Raw genomic sequence first — 19,473 nt, 5'->3', positions numbered from 1 at the left:
GGGAAATAAGTGAGACATTTATAAACATTGCTAATGTTTTAGAAATCTAGTTTTGTGCAAATGTATTTTGAATTCTTTACAAATGAGATAACAGTAGGTCTAAATGACAAATTAAAGATTTAAAAAATAATCAGCATGTCTCTCTTGTAGTAATGGATTTATGGAGGTAGCGTGCTTTAGTTGCATTTGTAATTAAGGTTTTTCCATCATTAGAATAGAAATGTATTCCTGTTGAGCAGTATCTTTTTATGTGAATTATGTGGATTGAATGAGTGGCAAAACTACACTACTTTAATCTGTTCTGTGGCTAAAAGTCAGTATTTGGATTGGATTCTTAGAGGGTCATTCTGAAAGGTTAAATACATTTGTCTGTTTTCCTAGTCTTCACATTTCCATATTCTTTACAAGTAACAAACAAATCCATATCCTGTGGTATTGTACAATGACAGCTTAGCAACTTGGCTTTGTTAGTAATGAAGCCATACTGCTGTTAATTTCAAAATTCTAAATACTGAAATGGGTGGGCTGCACATGGAAGTGCTTAACAACAGACTAATGCATAAAAGAGGCTTCTGAAATTACAATTTCCTTGCATGACTTCGTAGTCCTGAAAAGTGACACTGTGTGCTTAAAAACAGTACAACTGTCCTGAGTTATGAGCCAGGCTACAAATGGGATTAAAAATGCCCTAGACCACAATTTTAGGTGATTTGACCTATCAGCCATTAGCTGCTGAAATCTTAGTCTGATAATATGGTCATCCCTTTCAGGAATTTGCTTTGCTGGAAGCTCAGCTTTTCTGAATTGAAGTGCTCCCAAAATTGTCTCATGGAGCATGTTTCTGTTTCTGCAGGAGCTCCATGACATCAAAGATGGGCCCATACTTAGCTGTTTAAGTGATTGATATGCATGGTATTGTCAGTGACTGTGGATAGGAAATATTTCCGTTGACATGGGCTCTTTTTTCCTTATAGGAAAATCTGGAAGGTGAAGTTGCCCCAACACATCCTACAGTTCCTATTCCTGCCTTACAGTTGCAAGCCCTATGTAACAAGCAGTTTAGGATTGTTAACTAGTAAACTTTTTTGTAATTAGTGTAAAAATAGTTAAAAACCTTAAATGTGCTTTTTAAAAAAAAATTAGAAACTCTGCATCTTATAATCATTTGGTAGTCCAGTAAATTTTGTAATGTTTTGTAAATGCTTGCTTTGTTTTAGGAGTCTTTTATGTCCTAAGGAGCTCCATTTTGGGGTTTGGTTTATTGTTTGTTTTCAGTAGTTATTTGTTTGTTGTTGTTTGGTTTTGCTTTTGGTTTTTTGATCAGACATATGTAGAGAATTCAGAAAGCTCATTTTGAAGAGATAATCTAAAATGACTGTCTGACTGACTCTCAGGAGCTTTCCATCTGTATCCAAGCCAGCTTCATCAAGTACTGTAAAGAGATCACACGGAACAAATTGGTCAGATAACTGAGAATTCATGCTATTAGCCATGCATGTTCCTCATCATCCTTCACATCTCTGGAGCCATCACTAGGTCCTGCCTGAAGCAGGCCAGATTACGTGTCCCATGTAGAACTCAAACTGGTTTTGGTTGTTGGCACCATCTAGTAAGGCAGTGGAGAGCTGCCACAGGGACTGGTCTGGAGAGACTCTGTCGAAGCCACATCAGTGCACCAGCTGATGTTTGGACATACTGGAGATGGTACCTGCCCTGTTCCTGCTTTTTCACTGCTTTGTTCAGTACCAAACATGGTTGTGAGGTTCTGAGACTTGAGCACTGGTATTATTTAGTGCTTGGTAAAAATCCTCATGTGTTATGAGTGCTCATTTCAGTTAGGTTTTGTCATTCTTTGGAATTGGAATGGTCTTTATTGAATTCCTTTCACTTATCTATTGTAGCTAGGACAGGTGGCAGAGTGTGAAAGACTTAAGGTTTCTCTGCTTGTAGCAACATTTTTTCTGGTTTCCAGCATTTTATGTGTATGCTCCTGCATGAAATAAGACTTACTCTGTTACTTCTCTTTGATACAGCAAGATTTATCTTACAGAAGATGCTCTTTTGGTTTTGTTGCTGTTGTTGTTTTGGAAGGGGGGTTGGGGGTGGGTTTTTGTTTCATTGCCACTTTGGGCGGTCGTAAAATACCCTAAAAGGACTTGATTTTACCCCATGATGGTTTGGGTTTTTTTAAGTACAGTTGTGAGCTCTCTGAGCATTGGTGTACACATGATCTCTCGTCTTTTGCATTTGAGTAGCTCGGTGGAAACCTGAACATCCCAGCATATCTGGGAAGCTGAATTTATAGGAACCTCTCCTTACTTAATCAGAGAGGCTCACTGTCTCTCAGACCTGGGACAAATTATTTTGGGAGTCTTTCAGAATGATCCTTTTCTTCAGAGTAGGGAAACGACAAAGTGAAAGAGCTTTCTCGGTAACATTGTCCTGTAGGCACTCCCTTATTTACATCATATGCTACAAGAGGGATCCTTTCAGCCCTATAGTGTTGGTTACATGGTCCCTCCTGTTCACAGCATGTCTCAACCTTCACTTGCCATCATGGACATGCTCTCCAGCCCAGGCAGCCTGTAGGCACAGGGCATTTTGCCCCATGTAGTCAAAAGGATCCTTCCTTGTCCAAACAATTCTTAGTCCTCAAAGGGGGGTCCTTGAACATAAGAGCCAAACCCCACTGCTGACACCAGCTGCAACCATGGAGGAGGAATAAGTATTGTTTAACTTTATACAAGCCACTGTTGTGTTGTCTAAATATATCTAATTTAATGAAACAAAATTATATGCTTTATGAAAATCCTGTGTGACATTTTACAGATTAGGTAAGGGAACTTTCTTTGGAGGCTGATTAGAGGCTAAAATACTTTCCTAAATTTGAATAAATGTTGCTTTGCTATAGAACCATTTAGTCATGATGAAAGAACAGTTTAGTTTTAAAGCTGTTCAAACCACTTGCAAAGGTTTTTTTGATGGATGTGACATCCACACTGAATGTATTCATTACTGAGACTAGCATGTCCTCTCATCTTCTATAAAACACCTGTATCTAGACAGAGGTTGCCTTGTTCTGTTCAGTTACCTATGGCAAAATGTCTGTGGTTCTTCAAGAAGAAGGCTGTATTTTTCAGTAGAGGTCATTTTTCCGTTAGGAACGCTCATCAGGTAGCAAGTGTGTTTGCATCTGTTTTTCTCTTTAGCACTTGCTTGTCTTCTCCCAGGCCTTCCCTTTTCTCCGAGCATACAAGTTGTGGTTATTCCTTAAAAGATGCTGACCAGGAGAACCCTAGAAACGTAGTCCATGTTCACTTCTGCCAACTCCATACTCCCTTGTTGCCTTAAAGGACATTTCTTACAACGCACCTTTCTGTAATGAAGTTTTCTTTAACAGTTGGAAGATGAGGGAGGAAAGCCTTACAGGATTGTGAGTGCTGTCTTCTGCTTTTTACTCAAAAAATAAAGGGGAGTAAGGTTTGGTTCTCAAAGATTTTATCATCATTTTGAATAGTGCATTGAGTTTATCTACTGCTTAAAAATATTTCAGTCAGGAGTATTAATTTTATTTGTTTTTCAGTTTTATAGAAATACTTGATATTTCTGAAAAACTGTCTTCACTATTGGATTCCAAGACATACTCTCATTTCTCTAGGACTTCTAGTTACATGGTTATGAGTGTAACTTAGCTTGGAGATGGGACAGTATTTACATTTCTGTCACTTCAGTATTGAGACATGCTTATGTATTGGAAAGATACTTTTTAAAACTACAGTTTAACTTAAGCCTGATGGGGGGAATGGTATGGTTATTCTTCACTACTCCAGGAAAACCTCTGTGCTCTGGTTTAAACCTTGACAGGATTCTAACTTGTCTCACCAAAGAGGAAAACTTGGTTTATAAGTAATTGATTTTAATTATTTACCAGTATTGAGACATGCTTATGTATTGGAAAGATACTTTTTAAAACTACAGTTTAACTTAAGCCTGATGGGGGGAATGGTATGGTTATTCTTCACTACTCCAGGAAAACCTCTGTGCTCTGGTTTAAACCTTGACAGGATTCTAACTTGTCTCACCAAAGAGGAAAACTTGGTTTATAAGTAATTGATTTTAATTATTTACTGTGCTTGTTATTTTTTCTTAAGACTGATTATCTTTTGCTGAATGTGTTAAACCTGTTCAGCTTGGGAAACAAAGGAAAGCAAAGCTTTCCTGTCTAAATGTTTGTTCATTTCACTGAAACAAATGTTGCTGTTTTCTCTAAGGAGGATATACCTGTCTGTATGCATTTAAATATTGAATAACTTAACACATGTTTTGGTTTTATTAGGAAATAGTAGGTGATGCTTGTCATATTATTGCTTATTAGAAGTGGGTTTCCTTGTGGGTTGTGATACACTTAGCTTTCAGTATTGTTGCAGTTGTCTTATTAGGCAAAGCTACCTGTACATCTTATAGTAAAGTACAAAATGTTCATCAAGCATGGAATTATTTAATGGTTTTGAATAAAAAAACCCCACAGGAGTTAATGTGCTGAAGTTGGTTTGAGTACCAGATTCTTCAAGGGGTTTTAGGTGGGGTGGATCTTGTTTTTTCATGGAGTAAAACAGGAAAAAAATTTCCCTTTTCCTTCATTTGTTTTAGGTGTTTGGTTTTGAATGAGTTAGAAAGAAAGAGACTCTATGGGTGGGCTGTGAGCCCTGGTGCTTCTCTAGGAGCTGTAACTGGTTTTGGTGCTTGGTTTCTCTGGAGGGTTAGGAGATGCTCATGCCATACTGGTATCTTTCACAGCTAGTTATCCACATGGACATCATATTCTTACAATACGAACACGGAGCACTTCTGGGAAGTGGGGTCAGAACTGGGTCAGTTACCTTCTAGGCACTCAAGCGTTCACCTTCATTGTTGTGCACTCCATTTCTCCATTTCCAAGATTTGAAAATAATTTCCAACACAGAAGGTTTTGTGTGGGTTTGGGGTTTTTTTTTGCTTTTTTTGTTCAGTGCTGTTAGAAGTATATTTCATTGTTCTTTCTTTCATCCTAATACCAAAATAATCCTTTCCAGAACAGGCAAAATTTGCTTTAGTTTAGCATAGTCTGTAATGTATCATGCAGAATAACCAATAATTTTGCAACTCAGTAAGAAATGAAATCTGATTTTCCTGTTCTCATCAGTGAAAGTCACCACAGCCACTTGAAATAGAGGTGCTGTAGAATTTTAAAGATACAATTGTTTCTGGCACCAAGGGAACATTGTCTTCAAGTTGTATGTTGAATCACGTCATCATCTTCAGTGTTGTACTGTTGTCTTTGCATTCCTTGTCAAAATGTGACAAAGGTATACATGATTTTTGTTGTGTTCAGCACAGTTCTGTTGCTGCCTTTTTTGTGCATTTTCTATTGTTTGGGAGGCAAAAGATTCTACCTTTTGTTGGTATGTAAGCATGTGTCACTGGATCTTTGTGTACTTCAGGCCTTGGAACCATTCTCCCTTTGGTTTTGGTGCTCCATCCAATACTGGGTTTAGACACAGAATTTATACACTGTGAAAGTTGTATTACAGTCTGTCAACTTTGTGGAGTATATGGACAGGTAATTTCAGCATTTCTGAAGAAAAAACCCAAACAACAGAGGAAACTTTTGGCAGCATGGGCTGTATTTCTGAGGCTGTTAATGTTTCCTAAGAGTACGTTTTGGAGAAACCTGACTTGGAATGTGTTGTCTAAGTAGAGCAAATACTCAGTAAAAGCTCTTTGTAACAAACTTATTTATTGGCTGCTTGAATCTGATCACTCAAACTTTTCTAAATCAAGTCCATTGTCTGGTACAAAGGCTGTATGTTGATGCTTCTTTCCTTCTGGCAAACAAGGCTTCCATCTTTCTTCCACTTATGCTTAGGGCACATGTTCCTTTTTGTCCAGTGATAGAAACCTATTTTGAAAATCTTTCTTAATAAAATCTTTTTGTAGCATCCTGTGGCTGTGGTTTATCGATGCTAGAGGCTCCTTAGCACAAAATCCCAGCAAATCTAATGAATAAGTTGCAAAAATACAGAGAATCAGAAATACTTTGGTAGATTAGTGAGTGGTGTTGCTGGAACACAGTTCTTCCAGCCTGTTTATTCCTCTGTGTCATGGGAAGTAATTCGCTAATACGAATTACTAAAGCAGATGACAGAATTCTTTTCCTAATATGTAATTGCACAAGTAAACAAATGAGGTGGAAATTATCAGGTCTACTCTAGATAACTGCAGGTAGTCTTCAAAAATACAGTTTTTGCCAAGGCCTTAAGACTGCTCATTTTTTTCCTTGTGCAAAGTGGATGCCTGATTTGTTTTGGGTATATGGTTCTGGTGTAATATTTTTGTAATGATTCTGCTCATTCTTTTCAATCTGCTCTTAAGTCTCCCCTTCTGTTCCTTCACATCTGTGACCCCAGGAATCCACCGAAAATGTGCTTTCAGGAGAAATCTTTGCATCAGCATTGGTTTTGTTTCCTGTCTCATTGGTTTTTAACTCTGCTATCTTAGCATGTTTCCACAGCAGCATCCTCTCATCAGAAGGTACTCTTCAGTGGTTTTTAAATAAGGAATCTTTAAAAATACTTGATGTAATGGATAATAGTAAAGCTGTTCTTTGTATATTTATTTATTTTTAATCATTCCCTATCTTAAATCACAACCTCATTTAATTAGAGTAATTAGTGAGTTGGAGTAGGATTAGGACAGGGAGTTTTGCAGTTTGATGATTGCTTGTCTGCAATTACAGTCTTTCAGTTTATATTGACTTGCAGTTCATGGGTGAGGGAATGTGTGTTGCTAGTCTTGCTTTTACAAGAAAAAAAGTTAAAATAGAATTTCACAGACGTTCAGTGTGCTGAGAAGTTCACAGGTTTCTAGAAGTATATGTTTGCTGGGGGGGAAGGGGCATGGCTGTACAGATGGGTTGCCAGGCAATTAATTCTTCCTACTTGGCTTGCCTGCAATGGGAGACAATCCAGCTCTCATGAGCAGCACAATATTATTTGCAAAAGGAAACTACCCAATAACATTTTTCCTATTCTCTTCCTTCTTTCTTCTGTCTCCCCTGCCTCCCTTCCTTAGCTGTGCATTTCTGAGGAGCTGCTAAGGATTGATATGATAGCAGTGCTGTCATTCTTTTTAACAAAAAACCCCAGTCATTTTTATTCTAGGTATTTTAATAGAGTCCCATTAAGGATGTATTGCTGACTGAAATATTGGCATGAAGGGCTCTCACTGAGCTGAGCCCAGGAATTAAGAAGTCAGGAAATGGGCTGCTGCATTGCAAAAGAACCTTGTGTGACACAGTATCTCCTGATTGGGGGGATCATTACTGCTATTATGACTCGACTTGCGTAGGAATTTTAAATTTCATCTGAATGTCAGTAATAACCCTCTTAGCAAATTATCCTGAATAAAATCACGAAGGCATTTTATATAATAGGTGTTGAATTACTGGATAGATTTGCTAATTAAATACTCTTTGTTCTGCTGCAGTTGACATTACAGGGTAAGATCTTGAACAATTATTCTCAACAGCTGTACTTTGTTAAGGGAAAAATTAACTACAAAGTTTATTTTTTTTTCTACACTTGAAGTTGGCAGATTTTTGAAATGTGCTTGAAAAAAATTCCATCATCCAATTGGTAATGAGACGATAAATATGCAGGTGTTGCTGTGAAATCAGATAACTACCGACTGCCTTATTAATGAATTTAGCAATACTTTATAACCTTCTGTTTTGTAGCTGTTGGCACTTACAAGTGATCTCCTGTCAGAATGGGTAGCACTAGCATATGTCAGTCACTTGATGAAGCTAACTTGTCTGTGACCCTCTTGTTATGATTACCTACACCCACTGCTGTCCTCGGGGACAATTGAGAAACAATTTTTGCACAGCCAAGTAATTTTTTTTAGTAGGGGGTATTCCTTTTTTTTAAATAAAAATCTTTCTAATTATTAACAGATAGCATTATTTCAGACAATGAAGTAGAAAATGCCAGAGATTATCAAGGGGAAAATGATAGACTTTCTTTTCTTTTCAGTGTAAATGCTTGATTTCTGTCCAATTTTTAAATTTTGTTTCAGGGACTCCTGTTTGCTTTTGGAGTCCTAAGGGAGAGGTGTAACCTTTCTCTGTGGGAGTTAGCTAGTAAGTGAAAGAAAGGGTTGTGGGGTGGTGAATATGTTGGAATTTTGATTCCTTTATATGAAATTTGATGTCATGTACCAGTGATATGTCTTCAGAGTAATTTCCAAACTCTGTGGAAAGGTGATGGGGTCATGCTGTCTGAATCACTCACCAGAACATGAAAATACCTATTGTAAGCTTCTGATTAAAATGGAATCAGGTGCATCTGAGCACCTCCAGCCTAGTGTGAATCTGCAGTTAAGACTCACCATTTTTCTGTTCCTCTTTGTCTATATAGAAGATTGAGGAGAGCTGAGCTTTTTTGCTGTTTGAGACTTCAGCAGAGTTCAGGCATCTCATTGTCCAAGTACCTAGTTTGCAGTGTCAGTGGATGGTTTTTAAACCAACTGGATGTTTTGTACTTGACCCAGAGAGTGTAAATCCATAAGTATCCGTATGTGCTTGGGAAATAACCCTAATAAGGACATTCATTGTGAGTCAGCCATGTCAAATTGGCATCCCACTTTGGAACCAAACCTTTCCTTACCTGCCTTGAAGGAGAGGTGCATTGTGTTTGCTGAGCTAATGTCTTTGTACTTTGGGAGAATGAGTCCATCCTTAGGTGCAGTGATCTGTCTTTGAAGATGAACGTGGCTAGAAAATGTGTCTGAACAAACACTGTGTTGAAGCAGAATATTAAGTGTGCAAAGGAGCACTGTGAAACGAAGAATGCTGGGGGAATATAGTGTCCAGTGCATAATTTAAATCAAAATGAAAAAAACATCATAGTTCAGTATTAATCACTGTGTTTGTCTAAAGGTTCTGAAATACTAAGCTTACCCTTAAGGTTAGGGGAATGATAGTGTTGTCATCCTGTTTTTGGACTGTTAGGTGGCAGTGGATGTTTCACCTTTGTTTCAGAGTTGCTTACTGCCATAGCTGTAGTCAGTATCATGATAGCCAAGACTCTTGGCTTCCTTTTAAACTCCTTGGCCTTATGAAAGTACTGAGATTTCCCTGTAGATGGTTTTATTCCCACTGAGCATGGCCTGCTCTTCGCTGTTTGTCCTTTTTTCTTTCCTCATCCCTGCTAATTTCTACTGCTCAGTAGCTAGTATGACTTCCTCTCTTCTGTGCTACAGCTGTACCAATGACTTCATATGTGTTCTTCCACTGTGCTGACCAGAACTAGAGATGAAAGCAATAGCCTGCTCATACGAGGTCTCTGAGCTATTTCTAAGGTTCAGAGAGTTGCTGTTCAGAGCAGTTGGGGGACTCGGGATGCACTCTTGGCTAAGGAACAAGCCTAGTTATGCACAGATTTGCCCACTGCTTCAACATCTGTATCCTATCTTTATCCCAGCTCCTTGTCCCAGTTCTGGTTTCCTTAAGGAGTTTGCTTTTTGGTGGCCCATTATGAGATCATTGCAAGGGTAATGAACCTTTTGACTAAGTCTTGTTAAGTGAGCACCATCCAGGCGGTACTGAATAAGACAGGACGTTTTGGGGAAAAAATTCACTGACATCAAGAGATAAGATGATGGATATGTAGGCGATCACTGACCTAAATTATTGAAAGAGACTTAGTTCTGGCACTCCCTGATTACATTTTATTTGAGCATTTGATTGTGTTCTTTTTTTCCTAAGGCAGAATGTGTGTATGCACATGCAATTTTGAGATTTGTTTTAATCTTGTTTTAGGGGAGTTAATAATAGCATTAATACAAGGTCAAACGAGAATTTACTCATGTAATAGGAGTATTGAAGTGACTGTGTGTTGCCAGGAGAGAGGTGGTTTGCTTTGTTTTGAAAGGTGAGAGCATTTGGAGTTAGAAACCTAATGGATATGTTTGCATGTGTTAGCCTGTAATTATATCATACGCTAATCTTTGATTATTTTTTTTTATTTCAGATCTTGATGCATACCAAGGAGATGGTGCAGAAGGTAATGCTGGGCATTTTCATTAAACAACCCTTAAAGAGCACACCTGGTGAAATTTTTTTATTCTAGGAGAACTGTAACCCAAACAGACCTGAAATCACTTCTTAGGATGCCTGGTTTACAAATGTAATCCTTCCTAATGGATTATAGCTTTTTTCTTTTCCTACCACAGATATGATCTGGCCCCTGCTTGAAGCCTATGTGTGGCTGTTTCCAGCAAATTAGCAACAGTGCTAATTAGAGTTTACTCATAGACCTGTTACACCATGTGTTTTAGTGGTTTATTATGGTTTGTTTTCTGGCATACTTTAAACTCTGACACAGGGTGGTTTTCTGACTACATGGAGTTGAACATGGGCATAGACATGCTGCAGTTTTTAGAGCTGCATAGATTTTCTACCACTGAAGGCATCAGGTTTTCATTTTTTTCAAGTTGACATTATGTAATTAGATGCATCTGCCCATTTTTCTTGGTGACATTTACTGGTGTTGACAATTTTTCTTTTCACTTTTTATTTGCTATGCCTTTCATGTGCACCTCAGGCTTTTTTATATGCCTCAGTTTGTCTATAGAGTTTGCTCCATTATCCTGGGGTATTATGGAAGTCTTGCTGGTGTTTAAGCACAGTCGTTTCCAAGTAGAGCATTTGAATTGCCGCAAGGGTCAGAATGAGAAGGCAACACGAAGGGCAGAGTGTCAGTCAGAAAGGAGATGTTGAATAGGTGTTTGTGTTCATCTCCAAGCGTTCAGGAGTTCAGCCTGGGAACACAAAATTTGGTATTATCCAAAAGGAGTGCCCTGTTCCCTGAAAGGTCTGCTGCCCAGGGGAGGAGTAACACAGAATTAGATTACAGCAAAAGTAAAAACGTGGGAGTGGGAAGCCACATGCATAACCTGAGAAAGGCTAAGAAGAGCAGCCCAGTCTGGCCAGTGCTGTGGTATTCTCAGTTACTGTTATCCACTGGCCAATACTTTCACTAGATCTATTTGAAATAGAGTATCTAAGTAGTCGTTTTTTGTTTGTTTAGGTTTTTTTTCCCTGATAGTGTTGGGATGGGTACAGGTGGGATAGGATACCTGACCATGGTGTTATCTTCCAAGCGCATTGGCTAAATTCCTTGTCTGAATTTGTCCAGCAGTCTTTGAGTGGAAGTGATCTTGTGTCTAAGCAGTCCGAAGTCATTTCTGATTAGAGTTCCTGCTGTTTCTCAAGATCAGACTTGTTCACTGACTTATCTTTCTAGTATTCATTTAATAAAATTTTAACTACTTATACACTCAACTGAACAGTTCTTTTTTTTAAACATATCAGTGATTTAAGATTTTTATTCTCTTTCAATTCAGATATGTCTTGATGAAATGTACAGGCTTATCAGTAAACCCGTATTTTACATTTCACTGCTTTTTAATATTTGAGGGATAGTGTACAGATAATGATATTTGTGAATCCTGAAAATGATGTGGGACTTGAGAAAGATGGAATGGTTATGTTTTGTTTTTCAAAGCAATTTGTTTCATTTAGATGAACCTTGAAGTGATTTATGGAGACACAGATTCCATTATGATAAACACTAATAGCACCAATTTGGATGAGGTCTTCAAGCTAGGGAATAAGGTAAGGAATTTTTCTTTTTAAAGCTTTGCTACATGTCTGTGTTGCTACACTGAGTGGAGCAGATGGTATTAAGAGAGGACTTCATGACATAAGCAGAGAATAGGCCACGAAGGAGAACTTGATGATGTATGGAACCTATGAAGCAATAAAATCTGAGAGTGCTCTTTTTTAGCTGTGGCCACTCTGTGCATTTTTAAAATTTGTCTCATTAAATGAGATATTTCATTGCATATCAAGCTTTTTTTACCAATCCTAATTTACCAGGAGACTATCTCAATATTTGCTAAACCAAAATTTAAGATACAATTCCTCTTCCACATTAATTCCAATGTGAACACAATTGGGTTTTTTCACCTGAGGGTTGTCTGTCAGTTTAATTTTGTTTAGGAATATCATTTGAATTATACTCTGTGTACCATTAGATTTCCAGTGATAAATTCAAATACTCATTTCCAAGGTATGCTAGATACAGAAGAGATCTATTTGAGTATTTGCCTCTCTGAAATTGTGGAAGACAAGTGAGAAATGTTTCAGATTTTTTTAAAAGAAAAGATGTAAGTGAAGTTGTTTCTGAAAGATGGAAGAAATTGTGATGAATTGAGAGCTATTGAAAGTCTAAAAATGGCCCCAAAGAAAACATAGGTGTTTTATTTGGTATAGTATTAAACAAAAGTTATGTCATTTTAAGGCAAGAGTGATTCTGGTTTTTTTAGAATACTTCTGCCTTCATGCTAGTTGGTACATTGAGCAGTAGATGCATTCAGGAGAATGTGTACTGGAACCAGAGTTTGTGGTTGAAGGTACATTCTGCTTTGAGCTGTTGCACTTCTGTCCCCTTAGAATGGAGGTTGGAGATGTGGAGCCACTTGATACTTGGTGCTATCTTAAGACAACATATTGAGTGCCTTTTGAAGCCATCTCCTATCTTTTCCTGGGAAGTAGGGGTCCCTACTGTGAAATCCCTTATGTGAGTGGCTAGATGGAGGAGCTGTCATGGTAGAACAGGCTGGAGTCAGTTATCTTCAGGGTCACATTCAGTCCCATGCTTCTCTGCCAGGCTTAACTTTGTTAAGGAGTTAGTTGTACCAAGCTGTAAATCCTGAAGAAGCCAATGGGTGAACCTTCACATTTTATTAGTAGCTCATAGTTAGTACTGTACTTAATTTAATGATTAATAATATCTGACCAGTCTTTACAATGTGTATGCAAACAGTGTGTGTGGTACTTGTTTTAAAACTTGAGTTAATGCTCTTCTGGATGGAAGTTAAATTTGTCCATAGTTATTAAGCTGTTGCATTTGGTTTTAATGTTGGTGCTTTTGTAGATCAAAAGTGAAGTGAACAAGCTCTACAAATTGTTGGAAATTGATATTGATGGAATTTTTAAGTCCTTGCTGCTATTAAAGAAGAAGAAATACGCTGCTCTGGTTGTGGAACCAACAGGAGATGGGAAATACGTAACTAAACAAGAACTGAAAGGATTGGATATAGTCCGAAGAGACTGGTGTGATCTTGCAAAAGAGACTGGAAAGTGAGTTTGTTTTCTCTGTTTTAAACAGCACATGCTTCATAAACATTTGATCCCATATAGCGATTTCCTGAAGAGCTCAGATTGGTAACTGAGTGTTGGAACTTCTAACTGATTTTTGTAGGAGATGGTAAACATTTTGCTTTGGTATTGGTAACAGATTGTACTTGTGCAAGTCCGAATGTCTAATGTCACTATCTGGTTTTGCATCTTCTGTGGAAGATGTGCTTTTGAGTTGTCACAATTTTGTATATACTACTCAATAAACCAGAGCGGATGTCTTGTGGAAATGGTAGGTGCTGTCAGCATTTGGACTCATAGGTTCCAGGTCAGATGCTTTATTTCCAAGATGGCTAAAGAAGCTGGTGGTCAGCTCCTTCAGCATCCTCTAATAAAGCTGGAAGTGCACTGGGTGGTGCCTGAAGAGGTGATCCCTTTCCCTTTGCTTCTCTCAAGCTATGCCAGGGGAGGTTTAGGTTGGACATTAGGAACAGATTTTTTATGGAGAGAGTGCTCAGGCATTGGAATGTGCTGCCCAGAGAGTTGGTGGATTCACTGTCTCTGGAGGTTTTCAAGATGAGACTGGATGTGGCACTTAGTGCCATGGTCTAGTAACCACGGTAGGGTTGGACTCAATAGTCTTTGAGGTCTCTTCCAACCTGGTTGAGTCTATGATTCTTCCATGTTTCAAATTACATTCTTCTGATACTCCTTTATAATAGCTACTGAATTGATTATTTATTAATTGTCATTGCACAGGGCATTTTCCTGTTTAAATTCAATAGAAACAAGACATTTAGCACTGCAGAAAGAAAACTGGAGTGTGTGGAGGGGTGGTCATCTGGGTGCTGACTCATGTTGTATAGTGCCTCTTGAAAACTTAACTTAAATAACTCGTGGTCCAAATGTATCCAAAAATGAATACTTTTTTACATCTGTAAAAATACACCACACACTTGCTTACTGTTCTTAAGACTTGCATTTTCTAAGAAAAGATGCATCATAATAGAAGCAAATTTTTCCAAGTTAGGAATGTATTAGTAATTAAAGCTATACAAATGTTTGAGAGTGTTCTTTAGTGACTAACTCTTCTGCAGCTGGCAGATCTTCCAACCACATTTTGCAGAAATAGGCAAGGCTTCACTTACTCGATATGTTCTTGTCTCCCCCATTTTAAGATACCTGCTATGGAATTATAAATGGCAACATGATATGGGAGCAGAAAATAGCTACCAGTTGCACTCATCAATTCCAAATCACTGTTTAACATTAGAACTATTTGCAATAATTTGCTTTTAGTAAAATAAGTAAATAAATAAAACACAACATTAAGTATCTTGGCAAATTTTTATAAATTTTGCATCAGACTTCATCTTCAGGCTCTTTAATTTCTAGAGGTAACCCAGGGAAGAGAGAATTGTGATTATTGTAATGGTTTCAGTTGGCATGTCTTAAGCTTTTCTTAATTTCTGGACTGTTTTTACAGCTATGTAATTGGTCAGATTCTTTCTGATCAGCCCCGAGACATAATCGTGGAAAACATTCAAAAGCGACTTATAGAAATTGGAGAAAATGTGACCAATGGTCAGATCCCAGTAAATCAGTTTGAAATATACAAGGTAAATTATCTCACCACTCTCTTCTATCTCAGAAAAAGTTTACTGCTGATAAAAATATTTTTCATCTTTATGATACTGTGAAATAGTCGGAGGTTTATTAGGTACTGAATGGCATAGGACACACTGCAAAGATCCTACAGTATGAGGAAAAAATACCTACTGGGGCTGGAGGCCCAAGAAAAACAACTTTGTGCCATATCCCATCCTACTGTCATCCACACTCACTCTGTACTTTGAGAATGACACGACAGCTCATGCTTTCAGGAGAAGTTTTCTCCTAAATTGTTATTTTGTATTTCAGCTTTAAAATACATAAACTGAAGAATGCAGGGGGAAAGAATAAAATATTCTCTTTTCTAGAAAACCATCATAAAAGCGTACTATTGTTAGCTTATTTCCCTAGAAAGCTCTGTTGAAGAAGGCTAATAGTAATTTTGAGATCTCATTCAAGACTTCCCTGCAAAAAGAAGTAAAATACTCTGCTTTTCTACAGGAGTTTTAGCAGCAGCATTGCCTTTTTGCTTTCTTTTGATGAATCCTCAGTGATAAAACCTGTATTTTTAAATTCAAAAGCAGTAAATATTTAAACATAGCATTTTATTTTCTTCAGAGGAAAAACTCTTTGTGGAATCTCAGTAGTGTGAGATGCATGGAAATATTTAAATTAAGTTGTATCCTCTTGCTGCAGAGCTTGTTAAATACACTGAGCTACTTGGTATTCAGATTTACTTTGTGTCCCTAACTGGTGCAGCAGTAAGAGAGTAATCTCTGGCTCTGTTTTTGGTTTTTGTGTAATATCTTTGTCTTCAAGACAAGTTTGTTTTAAAACAAGTGCATTATGATTGTAATTATTTTGAACTCTAATGCATTTTTCAGACAATTATTGTAAAAAGATCCTTTTATTTTATTAATAATGACATTTTTTAAGTTTGAAGGGCTGATACCTAGACCTTAATGTCAGGAAAGTACCATTATAAGAGTTTTTTCATGTTAATTTTTTTGTGTTGCAGATGTATTTGTGAATTGTAAATGGATGAAGTTAGCTGCTATGTAATCTTGTCTTTCAGAATTCTCAGTTGTCCATCACTGAAGTGAAATTTTTTTCTCATAGTTATGTTTCTGTTTTCTCCTTTGATCTTTAGGCATTGACAAAAGATCCACAGGATTATCCTGACAAAAAAAGCTTGCCACATGTGCATGTTGCCATGTGGATAAACTCTCAAGGAGGCCGAAAGGTGAAGGCAGGAGACACAGTGTCATATATCATTTGTCAGGTAAAAATGCCTGTCTTTGCAGCTAAACACTATGTATTGTTTTGAGATACGGCAAAGAAAACCAACTCAGCTCCTGGAAAAATATATCTTGGCATTTCTTTGTGGTGAGGTTGCGTTACAGTTGAAAACAGTCAATTTTCTGTACTAAATTTAGTTTCATAGAGCCACTGATCAGCTCAGCTCATCCAACTGTTTCCGTATAGCAGCAGATAAAATTTCCCTGAATTACCTGTTTGGAACTAGTTAAGTAGTGTTATTCTAGTTCCAGTTTAAACCTGAGTCTTCAGTTCATTGTCAGTGGATCTGGCAGTACCTCTGATGTATAGACTGGGGAGTTTGAGGAACTTTCTGGTTTCCAGTGTTTATCCTCTGCATGCTTATCAAACAACAATATAAACTCCACTTTAGTTTTGCTAATTAAAAAAAGTGTAGGTTCAACTAGGTGGACCAAGGGATCTCTTATGCCAAGTTGGTGAACTTGGCAATGGGGTTTGTATAGTGGACCACTGTTTCAGCTCCTTCATTATTTAAAAACTGAAATATTCTGTATTTGAATTCATGGAGAGTTCTTAGCCTGTCATGCCAAAGCTGCAGAGACTTATGAGAGCTGGGCCACGGGTACGGCTGAGCAGTGGCACAATACCAGAGAAGAATATACTTGTTGAAAGAAGGGAGCTGAAGGAATTGCATTGTAATTATTTTTGCAAAGCAGCTGGATGAGCTGAATAGTCCTAAATTAATTTTGTTCTGAATACTAAGTTGTCTGAAAGGAGGAGGAGGGACCAATGGCTTGCAGTCTGTCTTTATTAGTGATGGGTTTTCAGTCCATGGCTGCTGACCCTATTGAAACCAGTAGCTTGTCTTAACCGGAAAAAAGGGTGTCATATGTTAATGCATTAGTTTTTATTTTGCTGTAAAAAAGAAAAAAAAAAAAAAAGACTGAACTTAGCCAAAAAAAAAAAGTTGTGGTACTTCCCCCTGCCACACCAGCCTGCCCCCATCAAGGTTAACTTCTGTTACTGAATGCTTGCTCAAATACTGCTTTAAAGTCTGCTCTAAAATTTTTGACACACATTAAAATTAAAATTTCCTAGTGCAGTTGTGGACTGGGAATAAAATTCTCCAAAATAAATGGTTTACATTTTCCAGAAGAGTACTGTCCTTTTAGAGTTGATACTCAATTCCTCCATGAATACTGTTTGCAATTTAATTATTGCTTTCCCAAATTGAATTATTTTCTCCTTTTCATCCTCTTTCAAGTTGGAGAAGAAAGTAGTGTATACTTTAACCTCTGAGTGGTGTTTCTGCCTTGGCTTGAGATGTCATCATGTGTTTCTCTGAGTATTTCTAAATGTTTTAGAATTTGTTGTTTCAAATCAGTACTGTTACCTCTGTTATGTATTGTCATGCCCATGAAGGATGGTCCATTCTCTGACCATTCATTCTATTTGTTTCTTTATAGGATCAAAGAATATAAATTTCCTAGCAAAACAGATATAGTTTGGCTATCCAGGACTTAGAATTTGCTTGTTGTGCAAAATGATAATGCTGGTTTAGTACAGAGTGAATCCAAAATGCATGTCCTCCGTGTATTTTTAACTGGGCTGATGGTTACAATGTGTTTTCATTGTGCATTTCAGAATTGACAGATGGGACTGTTTACTCTGTCTACTCGTGCTGATTTGCACGTGTAGGCTGCAATAATACAAGCTGGATTTGCATTCTTGAACTTGCTAGTTGATGCCAGCATCAGCAATGCAGTTGGTTTTTTTTACTACTGCTGGATTTGTATTGGATGCATAATAAATCAACCAAAAGAGAGCGATTGTGTAACAATTTTGCATTAAAATAATGCATAATATTTGAAGCATAAACCTTTGTATAGACTTTTCTTCACACTCTGTTTCATATGTGTCTCCTGTCTCAGGATGGATCAGGTCTCAGTGCCAGCCAGCGAGCGTATGCTCCAGAGCAGTTACAAAAGCAAGAGAATCTTACTATTGATATCCAGTACTACCTGTCACAGCAAATACATCCAGTAGTTGCTAGAATATGTGAGCCCATAGAAGGAATTGATTCTGTTCTTATTGCAACTTGGTTAGGTAAGTATTCTAAATTCGGTTTATTTAAAGAATTACATTATCCAAAGTGAGAAGTTTTATTGCATGTTTCTTCACAGAAATGCTTCCCCAGATCAGTGTTTTTGCACTGACCAATAGCTTATGTTACACAGTCTGTAGAAAGCAGTGTGGACTGTAAGTGTATTTCTATGACTTGTGCAGAACACTGTTTTTCAGAAGATGTTCATTAACATGAACTTAGTCTTACAATCCTTGTTGCAAAAATTTGCTGTTCTTAAATGACAGTATTGCTGTGTGTCTTTGAGATTTTCTTAAGTTACTAAAGGAGTTCTGGAGTGTGCATCCAGAACATTTTTCCAGAGAGAAAGACTAGCATCTCTGGCATCTTCCCATGGAAAAAGCAATCATAGTTACAGTGAAAGAATACAAATTTTTAGTGGAGTGTGGAGTGTAAGTTTGCTAGAACTGGCCTAGTAGATAATAGAAACATGAAACTTTAGTAATCATCTTAACTCCTCCGTATGAATAAATTAAATGGTCCCAGAAAAAGGTTTTTGTAAAAAAACTAGTCTTAGTGACCCACAGAATCACTAGTTTTTATTCAAATGAGCAGCAGAGAATTGCTCTGGTTAGAGTTGTTTTTCCTTTTAAAAGGATGTCTAATAATTAGAGATTTTTCTGTCCAGCTTTGATTGCCTCTTCTCTATTCCATAGGCTTCTTACCTAGAAATATTGAAAGACTGAAAATTTGTTAACAGTGCTATTGAGTCTCTTTGCATGAAAGTACAATGTTCTGTGTGTGTAATCCTTTTTGGTGTTGATTCCTTCCTAAAAGTGATTCACCAACAGACATGATTGATCTCCTTGGTAAACAGAAATTTTGTGATCCCACATCTGCTTCATTATTTTGAAAACTGTTACTCAAGGACATGGGAAATGTTGTTAATTTTGCTGGCTCCTGAATTCTTGACCAGACTGTCTTCATCCAGAAAAAGCTCCTTGGAGAGTTGCAGTGTGTCAGTTTAATAATCTGTCTATGCTATGCCTGTGTTCAGTTCCTGCACAAATTTTGTTCAGAATATTGGAACACTCAAAGGAAGAGTTAGTCCTCAGCATTCTGCATTTAGGTAATGGTCAGGATCCAGGATTTGGTCACTTAAAACCACCTGATCACATGTTGCCTTCAGAACCATTCACCTGAGTCACTGCATCTCTGTAGCTCCCTTACTAACAGTGCAGATTCCACTTAAGTGTGC

At 37.5% G+C, this 19,473-nt stretch overlaps 1 protein-coding gene across 1 annotated transcript in view; it reads left to right on the top strand.

Annotated features, from left to right (window-relative positions):
- POLA1 (polymerase (DNA directed), alpha 1, catalytic subunit) overlaps window positions 1-18,238 on the top strand; it is a gene marked incomplete at its 3' end in the record, with an annotated part of 71,179 nt that extends 52,941 nt beyond the window's left edge. Inside the window, exons 26-31 of the mRNA XM_009081130.1 lie at window positions 10,071-10,103; window positions 11,624-11,716; window positions 13,041-13,246; window positions 14,730-14,862; window positions 16,005-16,136; window positions 18,064-18,238. Coding sequence (XP_009079378.1) covers window positions 10,071-10,103; window positions 11,624-11,716; window positions 13,041-13,246; window positions 14,730-14,862; window positions 16,005-16,136; window positions 18,064-18,238 — 772 coding nt within the window. The remainder of the gene's footprint in view (window positions 1-10,070; window positions 10,104-11,623; window positions 11,717-13,040; window positions 13,247-14,729; window positions 14,863-16,004; window positions 16,137-18,063) is intronic.
- Window positions 18,239-19,473: the final 1,235 nt, after the last annotated feature.

This window comes from Acanthisitta chloris, unplaced genomic scaffold (assembly GCF_000695815.1).
Source record: "Acanthisitta chloris isolate BGI_N310 unplaced genomic scaffold, ASM69581v1 scaffold10288, whole genome shotgun sequence".
Taxonomy (NCBI): Eukaryota; Metazoa; Chordata; class Aves; order Passeriformes; family Acanthisittidae; genus Acanthisitta; species Acanthisitta chloris.
Note: the sequence above shows the minus strand (reverse complement) of the source record. Positions and strands in the feature narration are given on the sequence as shown.